Here is an 18,267-nt window from a genome sequence, read left to right on the forward strand (position 1 = left end):
CAGTCGGGAGTAATAGTGAGCCCTGTTAAAATGTTTTGGCTTGTTATTAGTTTAAATATGTCTATTGTACCTATTATTAGGTAAAAAATGATAAAGTGAGCTACAGTCCCTGTTAAAGTTTTGTTTGCCTCTGTATTTTCATAGCTGTTTTTGAAAAATATGAAACTTCAGTTTCAGGAATCTGTAATGATTGAGGAAATCTGGACTTGATCAGTTAATCAACAATGTCCCGTACTAAAGCCAAGAGCGCTGACCAGTACAAGGTGCTGACCGGTACTTGCCCGGATGAAGAATGCCAAGCCAAGCTGTACTTCCCAGCTTTTGACAAAAGCATCGAGTGCACAAGTTGTGGACAGCGCCATGACAAAGCCTCTCTTCAGAATGTTGAGGAAGTCACAAATACCAATGTTGCTTTGCATAATCTTCTAAAGAACGTTCTTCTTGGCAATGTCAAACCTCACAAAGGTCCGGAAAATATAAAGGTTTTAGGCTTGTCAAATTATGTGTGCAAACTTCTTTCACCAATTCTTACCAATTACGGCATGGATAAACAGACTGGGAAAGCTAAGCTGTTGCAGAATGAATTTGACTGTGCTGTTTTGGGAGATCGTGCCTTTCTCATTGATCCCGAACATTTGTCGGTGATGGGATATGGATGTGACCGGTCAGGAAGTAAACTGTATCTTAGGGAAACGCTGAACATCGTCCAGGAGGTCAATGATCAGCAGGAATATCTCATTCCAATCCATGCAGACGGTGATGGGCATTGTTTGGTACATGCTGTATCGAGAGCTCTGGTTGGTAGGGAACTCTTCTGGCATCCTCTTCGAGTCAACCTCCAGCGTAATTTTCAGATGAATTTAACCAAATACAAAAACCTGTTTCAAGACTTTATTGATAAAGACGAATGGTCAGACATCATCAATGAGTGTCACCCAGATTTTATCCCCCCGGACAGTGAACCTCTTGGCCTTCGAAACATCCATATATTCGGACTTGCAAATGTCTTGAAGCGACCAATCATTCTCATTGATTCCATTGAAGGAATGCAAAGCTCTGGAGATTACTGTGGTAAGTATAGCTTGATTGTGATTGTTTCAAGTAACCATGGTAACCCAACTACTTGTGACATAAACATGATAATGTTACAAAAAACATCAGTAAATCCAAATGAAACATCTGATGTTCCCTATTTTGAAGATAGTTACAAGTTTTCCCTTTTGCCTGCCAAGGACACATAGTTTGGAATGCTTTCATAAGTTCCTGAAATAGTGAGCGAGTTTGGTTTTACGCTGCTTTTAGCAGTACTCCAGCAATATCACGGCAGGGGACACCAGAAATGGGCTTCACACATTGTACCCAAGAGGGAAATCAAACCCAGGTCTTCGGCGTGATGAGCCAACGCTTTAACCACTAGGCTACCCATATTTTCACTTAATCCAATGTTTGTCCAAATATTTTTAACCTGATACGCCCAATTTTGGACACCACGGGTCTCTACCTCCTCATACAAATACTCATAACAACCCCGTAAAATGTTATTTTCAGACACAAGAAGCTTACACCAATATTTAATCATGCTATATTGCCTTTTAAATACGAGCGGATATCAACCTACCTCTGCATAAACCATGGAATTATATGTTGATGCATTAACTCCTAATAACCTTTTACAAAAATCCAAATGCAACCTCTATCCCCATATCTCAGACGCATAAGATAGTATACTGCCAACATAAAAATCAATTACTAGTATATATATCCTGTATATCTGTTAGTTAGCATTCACTTGACAATGGGGCAAGGAATAGCCCAGAAACGTATATACATGTACAATAAAGAAGAAGTTGACATCCATAATATATTGTCTTATACTATAACAATCAAAGACAAATAAAAGAGATTCCAGGTTGAGAGAGAGCGACCTGATATTATTGTTAATTGAAAAAAGGGCCTCCTACCCGGTTATTATAATTAAAAACTATTCATAAATTCAACTGTGTTTGCAACCTTTCAACAGATTAAGAAAATATTACAATATCATCAGCATACATAAGCAGAAACATATATAAAGATTTAAACTCGTAAGGTACACGTTTATCTTGTAGGAAAGACTCCTCAAAATGAACTATCTAATGTCGAATTAAAGAAATGAATAATGAAGAATAGACTTGAAAATGTGTAAATAACTTTATTTATATTTTTTTATATGCCCAAATTAAAGAGCGTCCCCGTTAATCCTGTTTTCTCTGTAATTTGTCAGAGCCTCCAAGTGAGCGCCGTGTTCATTCAGCCACAACATTGCATTGCAAGTACCGCGAAGGGCTACGCTCATTGAACCGAGAAGCGTCACAATTTTAGCCTTTCCGGCCTCGAACCCCTGTGATCATGGGTTCAATCCAGATTCATCCTGATTGTATTTTTGGTTTGTTAGTTTTATACTCATGTTCATGGATTTCATAAATTTTGGCTTATTTGCCCTTCATTAAGCTGACATTTTCTGATACAGCTGAAATACTGTAAACAGTGTCATTCAACCTAACTCAGTCACTCAGTATTCAAGGTGGTCCCAAACTAACATCACAAGCAACATTTTAAATAATGGCACTACTATTGCTGGAACAATTGATAGAAACATCAATTAAACTTTTAAAAGTATGTTTCTTATTGATATGTTTGCGAAGTCAACTATAGCAGTTTCCTGAATCGTAAAACGCAATGTAAACAACATACTCACGTGTGTCTCAACAGGAAGTATCCTTGATCATGTGATTGTCTGGATCATTGGTGTAGTGTTAATCTGTGCCTGTTTTGTTTGCACAATGTTATGATTGTGTCCCGTCATTGCCCTCATAAGGTTTGTGGTTGGGTTTATGATTACAATTGATAATTGATTGATTACTGAGCTCTGATTATCAATGTGCATATTCTGAGTGATAACCACTAGGCAATAAACAAGGAATTGCTGCTTGATTGTGTCGTCATGGTAATGGTATATGTGTAATAGTGCTGGCAGAAGTGTGTGCAGCTCTGTCCTGTATAGAGGACACAGATAACAAATTAGATGAAGTTAAGCAGTGTCAGTCATGGAGATGACGTTGGATTTCAGTGATCATGTTCAGTAGCATGACTCCTGAGATTTTCTAGGGCTTCTTTGGGTAATTTTTTACATGATTGCTTCTGTTAATCCAGAAGTGACTGGGTACTTAGTAGGATGAGGTGGTGATGTGAAGGTTGGCTGGGTTGAATACTATCAGGGAGATGATAATGAAAACTGAGCATTTGCTGATCCACTGACTGGGAAAATATTGTAATTATAAGATCCATCATAGTCTTAATTGCATTTATGTAGTGATCACTTTGAAAGATAACTGTGCAAATGTATGATATAATATTACAATAAAATTAACTCATAATGAGTGGTTAAGGTGTTAAAGCGTCCGCTCGTCACACCGAAGTCCCAGGTTTGATTCCCCACATGGGTACAATGTGTGAAGCCCATTTCTGCTGTCCACCGCTGTGATATTTCTGGAATACTGCAAAAAGTGGCATAAAACTAAACTCACTCTTGTTGCACAGGGGTGTTCCTCCCTGTGTTGGTGGATCCAGAGGACTGTAAGAAGGACAGTGTGCTCAATAAGCCTCTGTGCATCGCCTGGAGCAGCAGTGGGAGAAACCACTTCATCCCTCTCGTAGGCATCAGAGGTAAGAAACTAAACAGAACAGTTTCTTTAACCAGTTGGATTTATCGATGCCCTAACTTGTTTATGAATGTGTTATAATTAGTATTTTTTCACTGGCTGTCAGCTAACTTCATTTATGAAAACATTGATAAAATTAAGGGCCATGGCACCATAAAGATTGAAATGGCATGGATGAAATGTTTACTCAGGTCCCTAGCAGCACCCTTAAAATTATTCAAATAATTCTCACCATGATATTATGGAAAATGCGATTAATTTGACCATCTTAAATGATTCATAACCTATTTTTGCACCCCATTAAATTATTTATTGCGGGCACTCTTGATCTCACAGCTTTACATAGGTGTTGCCATTTTGAATGCCAGCGCGTATGACAGAAAATCTCCTTTTCGATAGCATAGTTTCTAGGAAAATAATATCTGTCAAACCATGTCTGTATGGATACATTTACTTTCACCAAGGTACACCTAAATTATCTGTCTTGTGCCCTATAGCATTTCTATCCTTTAAAAAGAACAGATCTGAAAATGAGTAAAAAGTGCTGACACAGCATGTTAGATGTGTGGGGAAAGGTACTAGATACTCTTATGCTCCTGAAAAATGTTAATGTGGCAAATGCCAAATTTAGGTAAGAAGGTGAATTTCTATAGACAAGCCAAAACCTGTACAACTTTCAATTTTTGAGAAAGCACTGTGTATTTTCCTTTGACTTTGCGAGATATGAGGGTTTATGTATATTTATACTGGGGAGACTGTTGTGACTGGAGAATAGGTTCCAAATATCAGTAGATCTGAGATGACAGGGTTTGAGATAATAAGTGACGGTTTGACTGTCTGTCACTGTTAATGTATGCTGTTAAAGGATGTTACACACTTGGGGCAGCTCACGAAGAAATTCAAGTTAGATGGCACCATGACCAGGTCCCCGTCTCACAAAGCTATCATAGTGCTACGACTACCGTAAGTCTACATTAAAGTGTTAGAGTTTTGACAGTCGTAGCACCATGATAGCTTTGTGAAACAGGACCCAGCTTTTTAAGTAGAATCTTCTTTATGAAAAGTCCATTCATTGACAAAGCCATGGGAGAATACCAAAATGAAACAGTGAAAAATGGCAAATGTGAATTTGTAAATACTTGATGGTTCAAAATGTTTCTTCATTTGGGATGACAATATACATGTGTATTTCAATGAAATGAATGTGTCAGTTGTTTTTCATTATATTATTTTCAAAAGTGGTGATGTGTTACGATGTTGAATTACCCGGATATTGCATTGGCTACCAGCAAAGTAGTTTATTATGTATTGTGTGACCAGGCAAGCCTGTGCCAAAGCTGCCACGCTACATAATCCAGCGGGCATGGGGAATCCCAGACACCTACATTGACAAGTACATCGAATTTGACGGGCAAGGGATGTGTTGCATTGGAGGAGATAAATCTTTGCAGGTGAAGAACAAGTAATATCATGTCTGACTTTCCTTGAGGAAATGTTGTAGTACTATCAGTCCCCTTTGGAATGTGTGGGCAAAATAGAATCGTGTGAGTGATTCATCTAGATTTGTTAGTTGTTTATCACCACACTCAGCAATATTCCAGCTATATATGGTGGTGGTCTGTAAATAATCGAGTCGAGTGTGGTAGATTTCCATTATACATAATTTTTCCTTATCCTGACTCTCTGTATTTTTGCTTGTCTCCTTCCTCTTGCGAACGTTAGTGGAACACTTGTATCTCCTTATTGAAGCTCCTTTCAATAAAACAGACGTAAAATCACTACTCACCATGAGTTATCTCCCTCCCCGTTTTGGCGGGAAAGAGGCACCACCCGTCTTCCCACGCTTCCTCTCTCCTTCTTCGCCCTAGTGGACGATTGGGAGAGCGCCTGTGTCTCCAATACGACACTATATCCTTTGATTATTTAGTTACTACCCTATAAATTACCTTTATAGGGGTTTAGACAGTATCCTTCAACAATACGGTTTGAATTTTATTCATAATTTGACTGTTTATTCACGTTTTTGTACGTGATTGTTCAGTTGTTTACATTTCATGAAAACCTGTTTTCGTTGTAGGTTTAGGTTCTCTGCTGCAGACCCGCATTTATTGTACCCTAGCTGCACAACAACATGTACTTCCAGCTCTCGCTGTAAACTTTGTCAGCATTTAACAGAAATTCAATTTAATAAATATTCTTTCTCTGTACTTAGGCGTCCTAGCGACAAATCCAAGCGACTTTTACAAGTCATGGATAAACCGGTGGAGTCCCTCACCAGCTGTCTATCGTTGTGAGACGACTTACTATCTAGTGACCTGCCGGAGATGTCCTCGGAGGATGGGCTTGGGACGTTGTCCGTCACTTTGAAGAAAAGGGCTGCTACATCGGACAACCCCTTAATGCAGACTAAGAAGAAGAAGCCATCCTCTATGCAGCGAAGGCCACACACCCCTAAGACGTCTAACAACTCTACGGGGACTTCTGCGCAGACCACGAGGACCTTCTCGGCCGAGATCGTCCCGATGGCAGAGAGAGGACTCTACAATGAGCCGCCGCTGATCCTCCCTGAGATACAGCAGAAGAAGAAGAAGCAGGCTGCAGCAACGGTTACGTCAGCAGAGCTGTCTACGCAGTCCGAGGCACCATCTACACTGACGGCAGATGAGCGATCCCTGGACCATATCGCTACCAGCGCAGAGAGGGCAGCTCTTTAATCATCGCAGACGTTCAACCCCGGGGCCTTCATGCAGCAGTTCTCTCAGCAGATAATGGAGATGATGGAGAGGCGCTTTCGCGCAGGAAAGAGCATCGCATGAGGGCTCTCATGCTCAAGGCATCACCCACAGAGAGGACCCAGACCTGCACGAAGGGAACACTGACGATACATCAGAGAGGCCCTCCAGCGAAGCTACCTCCAGGAACAAGCCTGCCGCAGGCCTGCACGCTCGTCTGCAGAGGAAGCAGAGGAGGAACCTTCACGAAGGTTACCCACCTCACAGAAGAAGAAACCTAGGACCAGAGAGACATCTCGGGACTCGGACCGTCATCTAGATCTCTCATCTTCGCGAAGGTCTTCGGACATAGCCTCAAGGACGTCGTCAACATCTCGCAGATCGTCACGGGATTCACCGAGGCATTCACGAACCAACAGACGCTCACCTCCACGCAGGTCGCCGCGCAGATCGTGCATATGGGACTGAGATGGGACTTCATAGCAAAGAATCAACTGCCAGGCCAACCAGACAGACAGTTCCACATCCCAGCACTATCATCAGTCCTTGGACCACAGGATACGCAGGACCTATCCTTATGCCCAGTGAGAGCATTGAGAGTTTACCTACAAAGATCTAGGACCAGGAGACGAAAATTCAAGCGTCTTTTCGTCCCGATATCAACAGCGACACAGACGGAGGTCTCCCGCACTACGATATCTATCTGGATCAGAACTGTCATACTACGGGCCTACAAAGCAGCAGGACTTGATCCTCCAAGAGCCTCCAACCCACATGAAGTTAGAGCTCTGGCGTCAACACTCGGTCTACACGGGAATTGCTCTATCAGAACAATAATGGAGGGCTGCTTCTGGAAATCGGACATGGTGTTTGCCAACCATTACCTGAGGGACATCGTCACCGAAGACGTCTCCGGCATTCACCATTTCGGCCCACTTGTTGTAGCACAACAATTGACAGTCCTGCAAAGGCACTGAGGTGATATCTCGCCCTTTTATCACATGACTTGCAAAAAGCCTACACTCAGGAGAGACTAGCCTAAGTGATATGACCCAGGACTTGTAAGGATACTCGTACAGGAAAGGGTCACTTCTCCACTTGATGCTTGCATCAAGAGATGGAGTTGCAAAATCCACATTAAAATGTTAACAGAAGCAAGGACCAAAAGTTAACAATTGTGGTCCACCCATCAGAGAAAGCTGGAAGTAAAGGGTTACAGCAGCAGCAGAGCACAGCAGTAAATAGAAGTTCCCAGGGGGGTATATAGACGTAATCACTACATGGAATCCAGAAGTGGCGTGACCCACCACCAAATCCGACGGATTCTACAAGCAAAAATACATGAGTCAGGATAAGGAAAAATATGTAAATTTGTGAATAAATTTGATATTTTATACTTATCCTGACTCATGAGGTAAGCCCTCCCAACTTCCCCGCTAGACACTTTGGATTTCCCCGTAAATTAAAGTGTCGGGCTACCAATTCGGAGAGAGTGAAGCGTGGGAAGACGGGTGGTGCCTCTTTCCCGCCAAAACGGCGAGGGAGATAACTCATGGTGAGTAGTGATTTTACGTCTGTTTTATTGAAAGGAGCTTCAATAAGGAGATACAAGTGTTCCACTAACGTTCGCAAGAGGAAGGATACAAGCAAAAATACATGAGTCAGGATAAGTATATAATATCAAATTTATTCAGAAATTTACATTATTCTACTATTAAAGTTATAAAGTACTGGTTACGATTGTTAACTATGCCATGTCATAGATTTCCTAAGAAGTGTTATAATATGATGATGGTATATGATAAAAATGGGAAAAGAAATTGGGTAACTAATGTAAGGGAATTTTTATTCAAAACGGGATAAGGTTATGTTTGGAATAATCAAAACGCCCAACCAGAAAATTCTTTTATTATGTCACTGACGCAAAGAATGAAGGACGTCTATCAACAAAAATGGCTTGAATCTATCTTTCTATCCTCTAAATGTCTGTATTATAAACATTGGAAATCTGAACTATGCCAAGAATATTATTTACCAAAAATCACTGTAAAGAAATTCCGTGTAGCTTTATCCCGTTTATGCTGCTCATCACACGACTTGTTTGTTGAAACTGGGCATTCCATGAATATTCCGCGTAACCATAGAATTTGCAACCTCTGTAATGTTAATGCCGTAGAAGACGGATACCATTTTCTTTTTATCTGCCCCGCCTATGAAAACCTTAGAAAGAAATATTTAACATCCTACTATTATTCATATCCGAATGAAATAAAAAATGACTATATTATTAACAAATGAAAATACTATTGAATTACAGAACCTGTCAATGTATATCTATTTTGCATTTAAACATAGAAAATCGGCTTTACATTTGAAATCTGTAAATATTTGACATGTGCTTTTCTGCTGCTCAGTTGTAAATATTGTGTATATAAATGTACTATAGGCCTGTGGCCTTTAAGTACTGAATAAAGATTGATTGATTGATAAAAAATAATCGAGTCTGGACCAAACAATTCAGTGATCAACAGCATGAGCATCAATCTATGCAATTGGGATACGATGACATGTGTCAACAAAGTAAAAGATCCTGACCAACCGACCCTGTTAGTCACTACTTATGACAGTCATGGGTTACCAAAAAACAATTCTAACCCAGATCTTTATTTGACCCAAATTCTGCAGCAGAAATCAGTATAGATTTGCAGATTGAATTGGAAAGATTCTCAGTACATGGATTTATTGTTGTCAATATTCCATTATTTATTCTCCTTGGCCAACCTTTGTATAAAGCGATCTCAAATGATCCAAACTGTCATAGAAGAAATACTTCAAAATGAGCTTCATGCAAGCATTGTGCTAAGATCTCCTCATGGAAAGGGTTCCTCATTCAGAAGACTTCTTTGATGATGAATGTGGTGTAAAACATTAACTTTTTAACTCGTTGCTTAAAATAACTGAACAATCACATTGCAATATAGTAATCAGTAATCTCTTTCCCTCCAGGATCGTTATATACAGAAGCTGGTGCATGCCATGGAGGAAGTGTTTCAGGAAAAGTATGGTGTTCACCCCAGTGTCGTAGCAGACGTACATCAGTTCATGTACAAGCAGTCAGGTATGTCATAGCAGTCATACCCCAGTTCATGTACAAGTAGTCAGTTTTCTTGAAGCAGATGTTCATCAGTTAATGTACAAGTAGTCGTGTATATTATAGCAGACGTATACCAGTTCATTTACAAGCAGTCAGTTATCTTGAAGCAGACGTACACCAGTTCGTGTACAGTAGTCGGGTATGTCATAGCAGACGCGAACCAGTTCATGTACAAGCAGTCAGTTATCTTGTAGCAGACGTTCATCAGTTCATGTACAAGCAGTCAGGTATGCTGTAGCAGACATACATCATTTCATGTACAAGTTGTCATGGGATCCATAACAATTTATACTTATCTGAGGGGTACACAAAGTCCGTGGCCTTGCCTACCAGTTGTCAGACTTCCATTTTTGTGGAAGCCACGATGGCTAAGTGGGTTGGGCAGCTGACTTTGTGTGCTAGATGTGTTCAAATCCTGGATGGGATTCAACCCAACAAAAGTACTAGAATCTGTACTTTACTGAGAAAGTGTAATATCAGATATAACATGAGCTACATGGATAACATGATTGGCTAGGCAATAGGCTGATCAGGCCAGACAATTGACAAAGGGAAAGGTGTGGTAGCTTTGTGTGTTTTAAAGATCTCTTTTGAGTGACATTTTGTTTTTTAAGGAATTGTGGGTGTAAAGAGTGACACTGTCGTCCTGGCGACACAGAAAGCCATCCAAGAGAGACGTCTTTACCGTTGCCTGATGTGTGATGCCATCACTGAATACAGCATCCCAGCGGAGTGGTTCCAGCGTGGGGGCAGTCTGTATAATCTGGCAGTACAGAGTTATGGGGAGCTCCGCCATGATGTCCAGTACTCCTTCCGAATGCAAGGTGCAGTATTCAGTAGTTCTTGTACAATATTGTGTTCTTTCATTAAAATTATCTGTGGAAAGCTGCATCATGCCAGAAAGCTGTTATCCTAGGTCTGAGCCCTGTTTAACTTGTTTCTACTTCCAAATTTGTCTGCTCCATGCTTGTGCTAATGGATTTAGAATTGACCTTCAGTAACCTTTGCTTGTCGTAAGAGGCGACTAACGGGATCGGGTGGTCAGACTCGCTGACTTGGTTGACACATGTCATTGTATCCCAGTTGTGTAGATCGATGCTCAAGCTGTTGATCACAAGATTGTCTGATCCAAATTGATTATTTACAGACCGCCGCCATATAGCTGGAATATTGCTGAGTGTCGCATAAAGTTAAACTCACTAACTCTTTGGTCTATCTTAAGGTGTGGGTGTTGCGATCGTCTTTGTCAAGTCAAGTTGACCTATGACTAGAAGCACTGCTATGTGATTGTTTGGCTTAGTTGACTAAAGCAACACAATTTGTTTCCTGTGATACATTGGGCTTTCCACTTTCAGTCACCTAGCTTTGTGAATCTTTTGCAGAAACCATTGTCCTTTGGGGAAAATATGACAAAATATATTATGTGTATTTTATCATTTTATATCAGAAAAATCTGGCTAAGAAGAATGAAACAAAGGAATTGACACAATCTATTTTAATCCCAATAAAGCCTGGAACTTTAAAAAGATAATCATTTCAGGATTACTTTTCTACTTTTGAATAGAATAATCAAATTTTCAGATGAAGCAGGGAGTCATGATATATTTTTGACAAAAAATGAGAATGTATATGATTTACTCACTGTATCTCATGTCACTATTGTATGTCTTCATCCAGGTGCTGTCTGTTCCTATGACAAGTATAATGACCAGCTGATTTTGAATTCACAGTTGAGCAAGTTGTCCAAGTGTGCTTTCTGTCAAGGGTAGGTAAACAGGGCAAATTTTCTGACACTAGTGTCACTGTGTGAGTGAGTGAGTGAAGTTTTACACCACTTTTAGCAATATTACAAAAATATCATGGCAGGGGATACCAGAATTGGGCTTCACACATTGTACCCATGTGGGGAATCAAACCTGGGTCTTCGGCAGGATGAATGCTTGAGTGAGTTTAGTTTTTTGCCGCTTTTAGCAATATTCCAGCAATGTCACGGTGTGGGGGACACCAAAAATGGGCTTTACACATTGTACCCATGTGGGGAATCAAACCGTGGTCAGGATGAGCGAACGCTTTAACCACTAGGCTACCCCACCGCCCCCTGACACCAGATGTGAAGACATAATTATGATTACCCTATACGTGATTTAAGGGATGATTGGTTGAGTTGTTACAGTGTGTGATCATGATGATGCCGTCAAAGTTAGTGTGATTGTTGCTCATGCTATCAACCACTGGCATAGATTGTCCAGACAAGGTCATTTAGAGAATGTTATAAACATGATAAATAGGATCGGAATTAGTTGCTACAGTTAATTATTATGGATTTTGAATTCACATTATTGTGCTAGGATACAGCATGATATAATATGTAAAATAAATATTTAGACAAGGTGATCACGATGACTGATTCATATTACTTATCACACAAGTACGGATAAAATATTCTGATTAATAAATTCTAAATCAGAAACATTCATTGAAACCGTTATAGAATTTCACAACTGAAATACCCATGCAGTATTCGGTAAGACTTCCACCCGTAGCCCCCTGTATTTTCACGATGAGGAAAACTTTCTATGAGTGGCATTTTTAGAAGTTGGATATGTCTTTCAGTATGTTCAGATACAATTAAAGAAACATGAAACATGTTAAAACCCATCCTTATCAGATGAGTAATATATATTTAGGTGATATGATTTGACTAGAATGAAATTTATGGGGGGATAAGGGCGGAAGTCTTCCCGTGTGATATTGATAGATTATGAAGGAAATGTAAATATATCCTATCATTCAGACATGTGCCCATGTAATATGAAGAGTACAATTAGATGATGTTTGGGCAATTTACTTTTTAATTGTTGTATTATTATTCATTGACTTACTGGTATATGTCTTTGTTTGTATTGTTTACTGACCTTGAATTAATGCGGAAACATGTTGGCTTGACAAATTGAGGCTGTCTTCTCTGTATGATTGTATCTGACTGTGTCATTTGTAAGCAAGAAAGTATAGAGACTGGCCAGTCAGATTACATAATCTGGCTTGTGACTTGAGTGGCTTAGACAAAGAGAGTTTCTTCTGCCTTGACAGAATAATAGAGGACAATAGCTCAGCATGAAAGCAGTGTTATCAATACTGACTTACACAGCCTTACCTTTAACCATACACACCCACACATATAACTATATTACATTACATGCAAAACAAATAAACATGAGCCCTTTTGTTCTCACAACTAATCCTTTTAACTCCAATAATGTACAGTCATGGGTCTTTTAAGTGTCTTGAAGCACCATTTATTAGGCAAATCCATTGTTTGATATTTAATATGGTAGTGTGTACCAGCGGCACTTTTTCGCTATCCACTGAAGCCCCGCATAGTGTGAGTGTGTGAGAGTATGGATTTACGCTGCTTGTAGCAATATTCTAGCAATATCACAGCAGGGGATACCAGAAACGGGCCAAGCCCCACAAACTTACCCATTTTATTGCCACGTATGAGGTGCACTCAGCTCAAGTAGCACTTATTTACTGTCAGGACTGAGGGACAGGTTCCAGGCCACAGGTAGAGTAAAGGACAGACCTCACTCTGGAATACCCAGAAAAGCAGATGACGGAAATGTTCACCACGTTTCAGTTTATGTATGACTATCAAATTTTAGGGTATTCCCATATTTTTGTTTGTAGTAGATAATTAAATCCCGCCGCGCATTTAGCGTGAATTGAAATATCTTAAGAACCATTGACTAGATTCTTTTCATATTTGGTACCTAGGTTCATCACAGTATGCGGAAGGTTGTTGACCTTGACCTTCATTTCAAGGTCACAAGGGGACTTTAACGTTTTACCCTTGTCAGCGTGATATCTCAAGAACTGTTCACTGCATTTCCTTCATATTTTACACCAAGCTTCATCTAGGGAAGATGCAGGGCCAAGTTGATTTTGGTGACCTTCACATGATTTTCAAGGTCCAAGCGACACTTTGAAGATTTAAGCATGTTAACCTGCATGTTAAGCTTTTCAGCAAAATATCTCAAGAACCATTCCCTGGATTTTCTTCATATTTGACACCAAGCTTTATCTAGGGAGGATGCAGGGCCCAGTCATTCTTTTTCAGAAGAAGTCCTCCTTGGGGTACATATAAGCATTTAAATGTCCATTTTAAATCCTACGACAGTTGTAACTATATTTTTTAATAAAATATTTACAAAACAAAAACTCGTTTTTGTCTTGTGAGATCACCCCTACAGGGCCCCACCGGACCCCCTACAGCCAAGAGCAGGTAACTCTCGCCGTCTACCTCGTACCTCTCTTTTCATGCTGTCGTTCTGTTGAATCGACGTGCGTGGTGTTCGTTTCGAGTTTGCTCTCCTACCGATACGATGAGTGTAAAAGAGTCTCAATCTGTATGTATGGTTCCTTTCTTCACGCTTGCGACGGGCGTTAGATGGGCGTCATATGTTGATATTCTCATTCATCTTTTGTTGTAACTTTGCCGTGGGTTCTCTGTTTTCCAGCCATGTGGCAGGCAAAATGGCGACCCAGCGATCTTGGTTTCCTTGCTATATGTTCTTGGTAGCTTGTAGTAGGGAGTTCATATATTATGTTTGCATATTATATGGTAGGCTTGCCTAAATTCTCTTCCTTTTCAGCGAATTTGTGGTAAGTTGTTGTTGAGTAATTTTGATAGTGTTCGTTTCGTATCACTCAACTTTACTCTATCACTAGTATGTACACGCAGGTTTGGCTAGCCTTTTTTCTGCTTTGCATTGTATGTTTAGTATTTAAATGGCTGTAGGTTGTAGCATTTAAATATCGCCCTTGCGGGTTATTCTTGCTATTTACTTGTGTTTATGTGTTTGCTGCTTCACAGTTCCTGCTAGTTACACTGGCGTGGTTCTGTTTGTTGCAGTTTAAGCCCTGTGCGTTGTGCCGTGCACACTACCGCCACAGGATGGTCATAAAGTGTGCCTCCGGTGTTTAGCCGAGGATGCTCAGGACGATCAAGGATGCTCATAATAAACGCCCTTGCGTCAATATTATGTTATGTTATGTTATACATATACATATTTCATATGTTTACACACTACTTGGCTCATAGGCCGAGGTTGTGTTTTTTGTCTGGGTTTCTGCGCCTCACGCGCATTCTTTCAGACACGCAGATTTTATGTTTTTCACAAATCTGCTTCAGGCGGGGGATAATATTTGATGAAAGGTTTCTAAGGAAATCCCTTTATCGTTCCCCCGCAAGCAATGTTGCTGCCTTAAATATTGACTCAATTGCTTCACTATTTCAGCAACATATGCTTCGGCAGATGACTAATGTGAAGTCATGATTGATAGCGCGATGTCCGGGCTCCGTCAGGAGCTCTGCTCGCAACGTGTTGATCTCGATGGTAAGTGAACCAGGTCTCGTCTGTGAAATCACTGATTGACACAGCTGTCTGGGTTCCGCAAGGAGCTCAGCATGCGCCTGTCGTCGGGGGTGGATCGGACGCATCTTGGGGGGGTTGGCTGCGGCCCGAGCTCTGGCTCGGAGAACGCGCCTCCTCCCAGGCAGCTTGATCCTGGCTTCGGCTCAGGTGATGGTGTGCCTTCGGCACCTTGTGGCGACCTAGCTTTGGGCTCAGGTTCGTCACAGGCGCCTGGCGCCGGCGATGCAGGTTTCACCCAGTCTTCGCCTGGTGCCCTGACTGGCGGCAGCCTCGGCGCCGACCAGCTCGGGGGACACCTCGGAAGCCTAGTGGTCAGTCGGGGTTGCCCGGAAACCTGTATGGGCAGGTTCCTCCGGTAGCCCGGTCTGGGTTCCACTGAGCTGCCGATCACCTCGGCGGCTCCTAGGTCTACCCGTGTACACCAGGGGAGCCCTGCATTGTCAGGCGACTCCCTTGTGTCTCGGGACTGCAGATCGGACTAGCACCGACCTGGGCTTCGGCCCCGGTACGGAGCAGATCCCGGCTGTTAGCTCAGGTCTCGGCCTGATGTCTATCGATGCCCTGGCCAAGAGGCGTTGAGTGTGACGGAGCTACCGATCACCTCGGCGCCGAGGTCTACCATGTGTACACCAGGGGAGCCCTGCATTGTCAGGCTACTCCCATGTGTTTGGGATCGGGGTTGAACTTCGAACCGCCGACCCGAGCACTTACGTATATATATATATATATATGTATATATATATACACACATATATATGTATGTAGATACATATATGTATGTATGTATGGTATATTTATATAGCTATAGGCTATGTTTGACTATATGCTCAGTGCGCTTTGGAGAGTACTTGGGGAAACCTGATTTATCAGGCTACTCCCTCGTGTCGGGATCGGGGTTCGGTCTAGAACGCTGAGCCGGCTCGCGGATACTCTGAACCCGTGGTAGCACCGACCCAGGCCGGCACTGGTAGGCATGAGATTCCTGGCAGCCGGTAGTTCAGGTCTCGGCCTGATGTCTATCGACGTCTTGACCAAGATGCTATCGAGTGTGCCGGGTGTGTCGGTCACCTCGACGCTCCGAGGTCTGTCTGAGTGCTTGTGAAACCTTGATTTGTCAGGCTTCTCACATGTGCCTCGGAACCGGGGTTCAGGCTTCGTACAGTGGACAAGTCGATTTGAGCTTCGGCTCATTTCGCTACTTTGACCTTACCACTGAGTAGGTTCGTCCCTGAGGCAAGTGCGAGATAGCATCGCGGCTGTGTTGCCTCAGGTGTTGTCCACGTCGAATACCCGAACCGTTGGAGTTCGCCTCCCGGAGAAGCCTGCTTCCAGCAAGGCATCCGGGACAAGGCCTCACACTCTACCGTCAGTCTGCCGTTCTTTCCCCTTAACAGCTCAACGCTGTATGCTCCACTCGGCGCATCTCTCAGCTCTGCTGAGGGAGCTGGTGGAAAGGGGAGAGCGCCGGTGGAATTTTTTCGTCGGCGACTCTGGGCGGCATCTGACGGAGGTCAACTCTCATCTGGCTAGGGACTGCATTGTAGCTGTGCCAGCCAAATGATGAGTGCGGTTATGGGCCTATGACGCCCGGGACTGTTTCGAGGAATACGGAAGTCTGTCGAGCTTCTCGTTAATTCCTCAGGTGCCCAGGCACCGGCAAACGTTAAGTTGCCGACTGCTGGGGTTTACTGTATTCTGCCGCAATCCCCGGTCGGAGCGACACACTCCAGTGTCAGCTTACCCGGAGACGGCGAAAATACTCCGTGCCGAGATCCAGTCTCGGCTGGGCAAGGCAACCAGCGTGGTGGTTTCCAATGGTCAGGAAAATGTGGGGTTTGACTCCATTTATGTCATCGTTGCCATTAAGAACGGAATGTTCAGACCCATTCTCATCTGAGAGCTGAACAAGTTAATAGAGGTACGGTCCTTCAAGATGGAGACACTGCGCTCTGTGATCTCATCTGTCGACAGGGGATTGGCGCACGTCAATCGACCTCGAGGTCGCGTACCTCCTTGTTCCATTGCACCCTGATTTCAAGATTTACCTTCAGTTCTTGTTTGACGGGACGTGCTACCAGTTTTGTGTGCTCCCCTTAGGCTACATTACGGCGCCAAGGGTGTTCACCAAATTGAGGTTTATTACAGCTCAGATAGCCAGATCGCAGTGCCGGTGTTGTCATCCGTACCTAGGTGACTGGCTCATCGTGGTTTTAGAATAACAGTTGAGTCTGGGGACCTCACGATCAGTGTTGGTCACTCTTACGAAACTGGGCGGAATTGTCAACCTCACGCAGTCAGATGGACAGACGTCAGGCGTCTCTCCGAGGGGCTCCCCCTGGAGACACCGTCGCTCTCAGTCCAGCCAGATACATCCCTACCGGGTTAGGGCGATGTTCTGGGCGACCTGCAGTCTCTTGACGACGAAGTCACAACCTGCACATCAATGTGCTGGAATTGACAGCAGTCAGGTTGGTGTTCGATCCCGCACGCCGGGATTCGAATTACCTTTTCGGCCAGACATTCTCACTCTGAACCGGGCGCCACACCCGAATCCTCGGATTCACTGGGTGGCTTGGCCTCTGTCGGGTATAACGCCCAGACACGCGGAATTCCTGCAACCGTTGCAGACACAATTCTGGCTTCGCGGCGGGATTCGACACCCGTTCAGTGTGTTGATAGGTGGGGCGCGCTGGTGTGCAGATAGGGGGATTTCATAATTCCTATTCTGCGGATTTAGTTCGGATATTGGAGTTACTATAACCTCGTTTTGGTTGAGAGCCTTATGACCTCCACCATTCCCGGGTACTCCATGGCTATTTCCACGTTTCACACCTCGTTCGATGGTGCTCTGCCTAGGCAGCATCCTCTCGTACATCGCGTCGTAGCTGGCATGAACAGGGTTCGACCGCCTCGGCGGCGACCCAGCCCACCTTAAAATTGCCACTTATTCTCAATTGGCTGTCTGGCCCTGATTTTTCAAGTATATCGTCTCTCTCACTTCACTTGTTGACGTGGAAGACGACTTTACTTGTTGTGGTGAGCTCTGGTAGAAGGGTCGGGTACATCCATGCGATTCCCACTGACCCGACACTGACAGTATTTTATACTGATCATGTCGTATTCGCCTCCGGATACCTACCACTCTCAGTCGCGATATTGCTTTCCGCGTGACTGCTCATATCGCACTTCCACCCCTTACCCAGCCTTCCACACCGGGGACCAATCTTTCGATTGCTCACCCGTGA

General features: G+C 42.9%; 1 protein-coding gene across 1 annotated transcript in view; it reads left to right on the forward strand.

Annotated features, from left to right (window-relative positions):
* LOC124281831 (deubiquitinating protein VCPIP1-like) overlaps window positions 1-18,267 on the forward strand; it is a 41,627-nt gene that overhangs the window by 4,561 nt on the left and 18,799 nt on the right. Inside the window, exons 2-7 of the mRNA XM_046717825.1 lie at window positions 172-1,071; window positions 3,580-3,705; window positions 5,022-5,152; window positions 9,440-9,551; window positions 10,202-10,411; window positions 11,265-11,352. Coding sequence (XP_046573781.1) covers window positions 225-1,071; window positions 3,580-3,705; window positions 5,022-5,152; window positions 9,440-9,551; window positions 10,202-10,411; window positions 11,265-11,352 — 1,514 coding nt within the window. The 5' untranslated portion in view covers window positions 172-224. The remainder of the gene's footprint in view (window positions 1-171; window positions 1,072-3,579; window positions 3,706-5,021; window positions 5,153-9,439; window positions 9,552-10,201; window positions 10,412-11,264; window positions 11,353-18,267) is intronic.

Source organism: Haliotis rubra, unplaced genomic scaffold (assembly GCF_003918875.1).
Source record: "Haliotis rubra isolate DU_JTF1 unplaced genomic scaffold, ASM391887v1 Scf29, whole genome shotgun sequence".
In the NCBI taxonomy this organism is placed as follows: Eukaryota; Metazoa; Mollusca; class Gastropoda; order Lepetellida; family Haliotidae; genus Haliotis; species Haliotis rubra.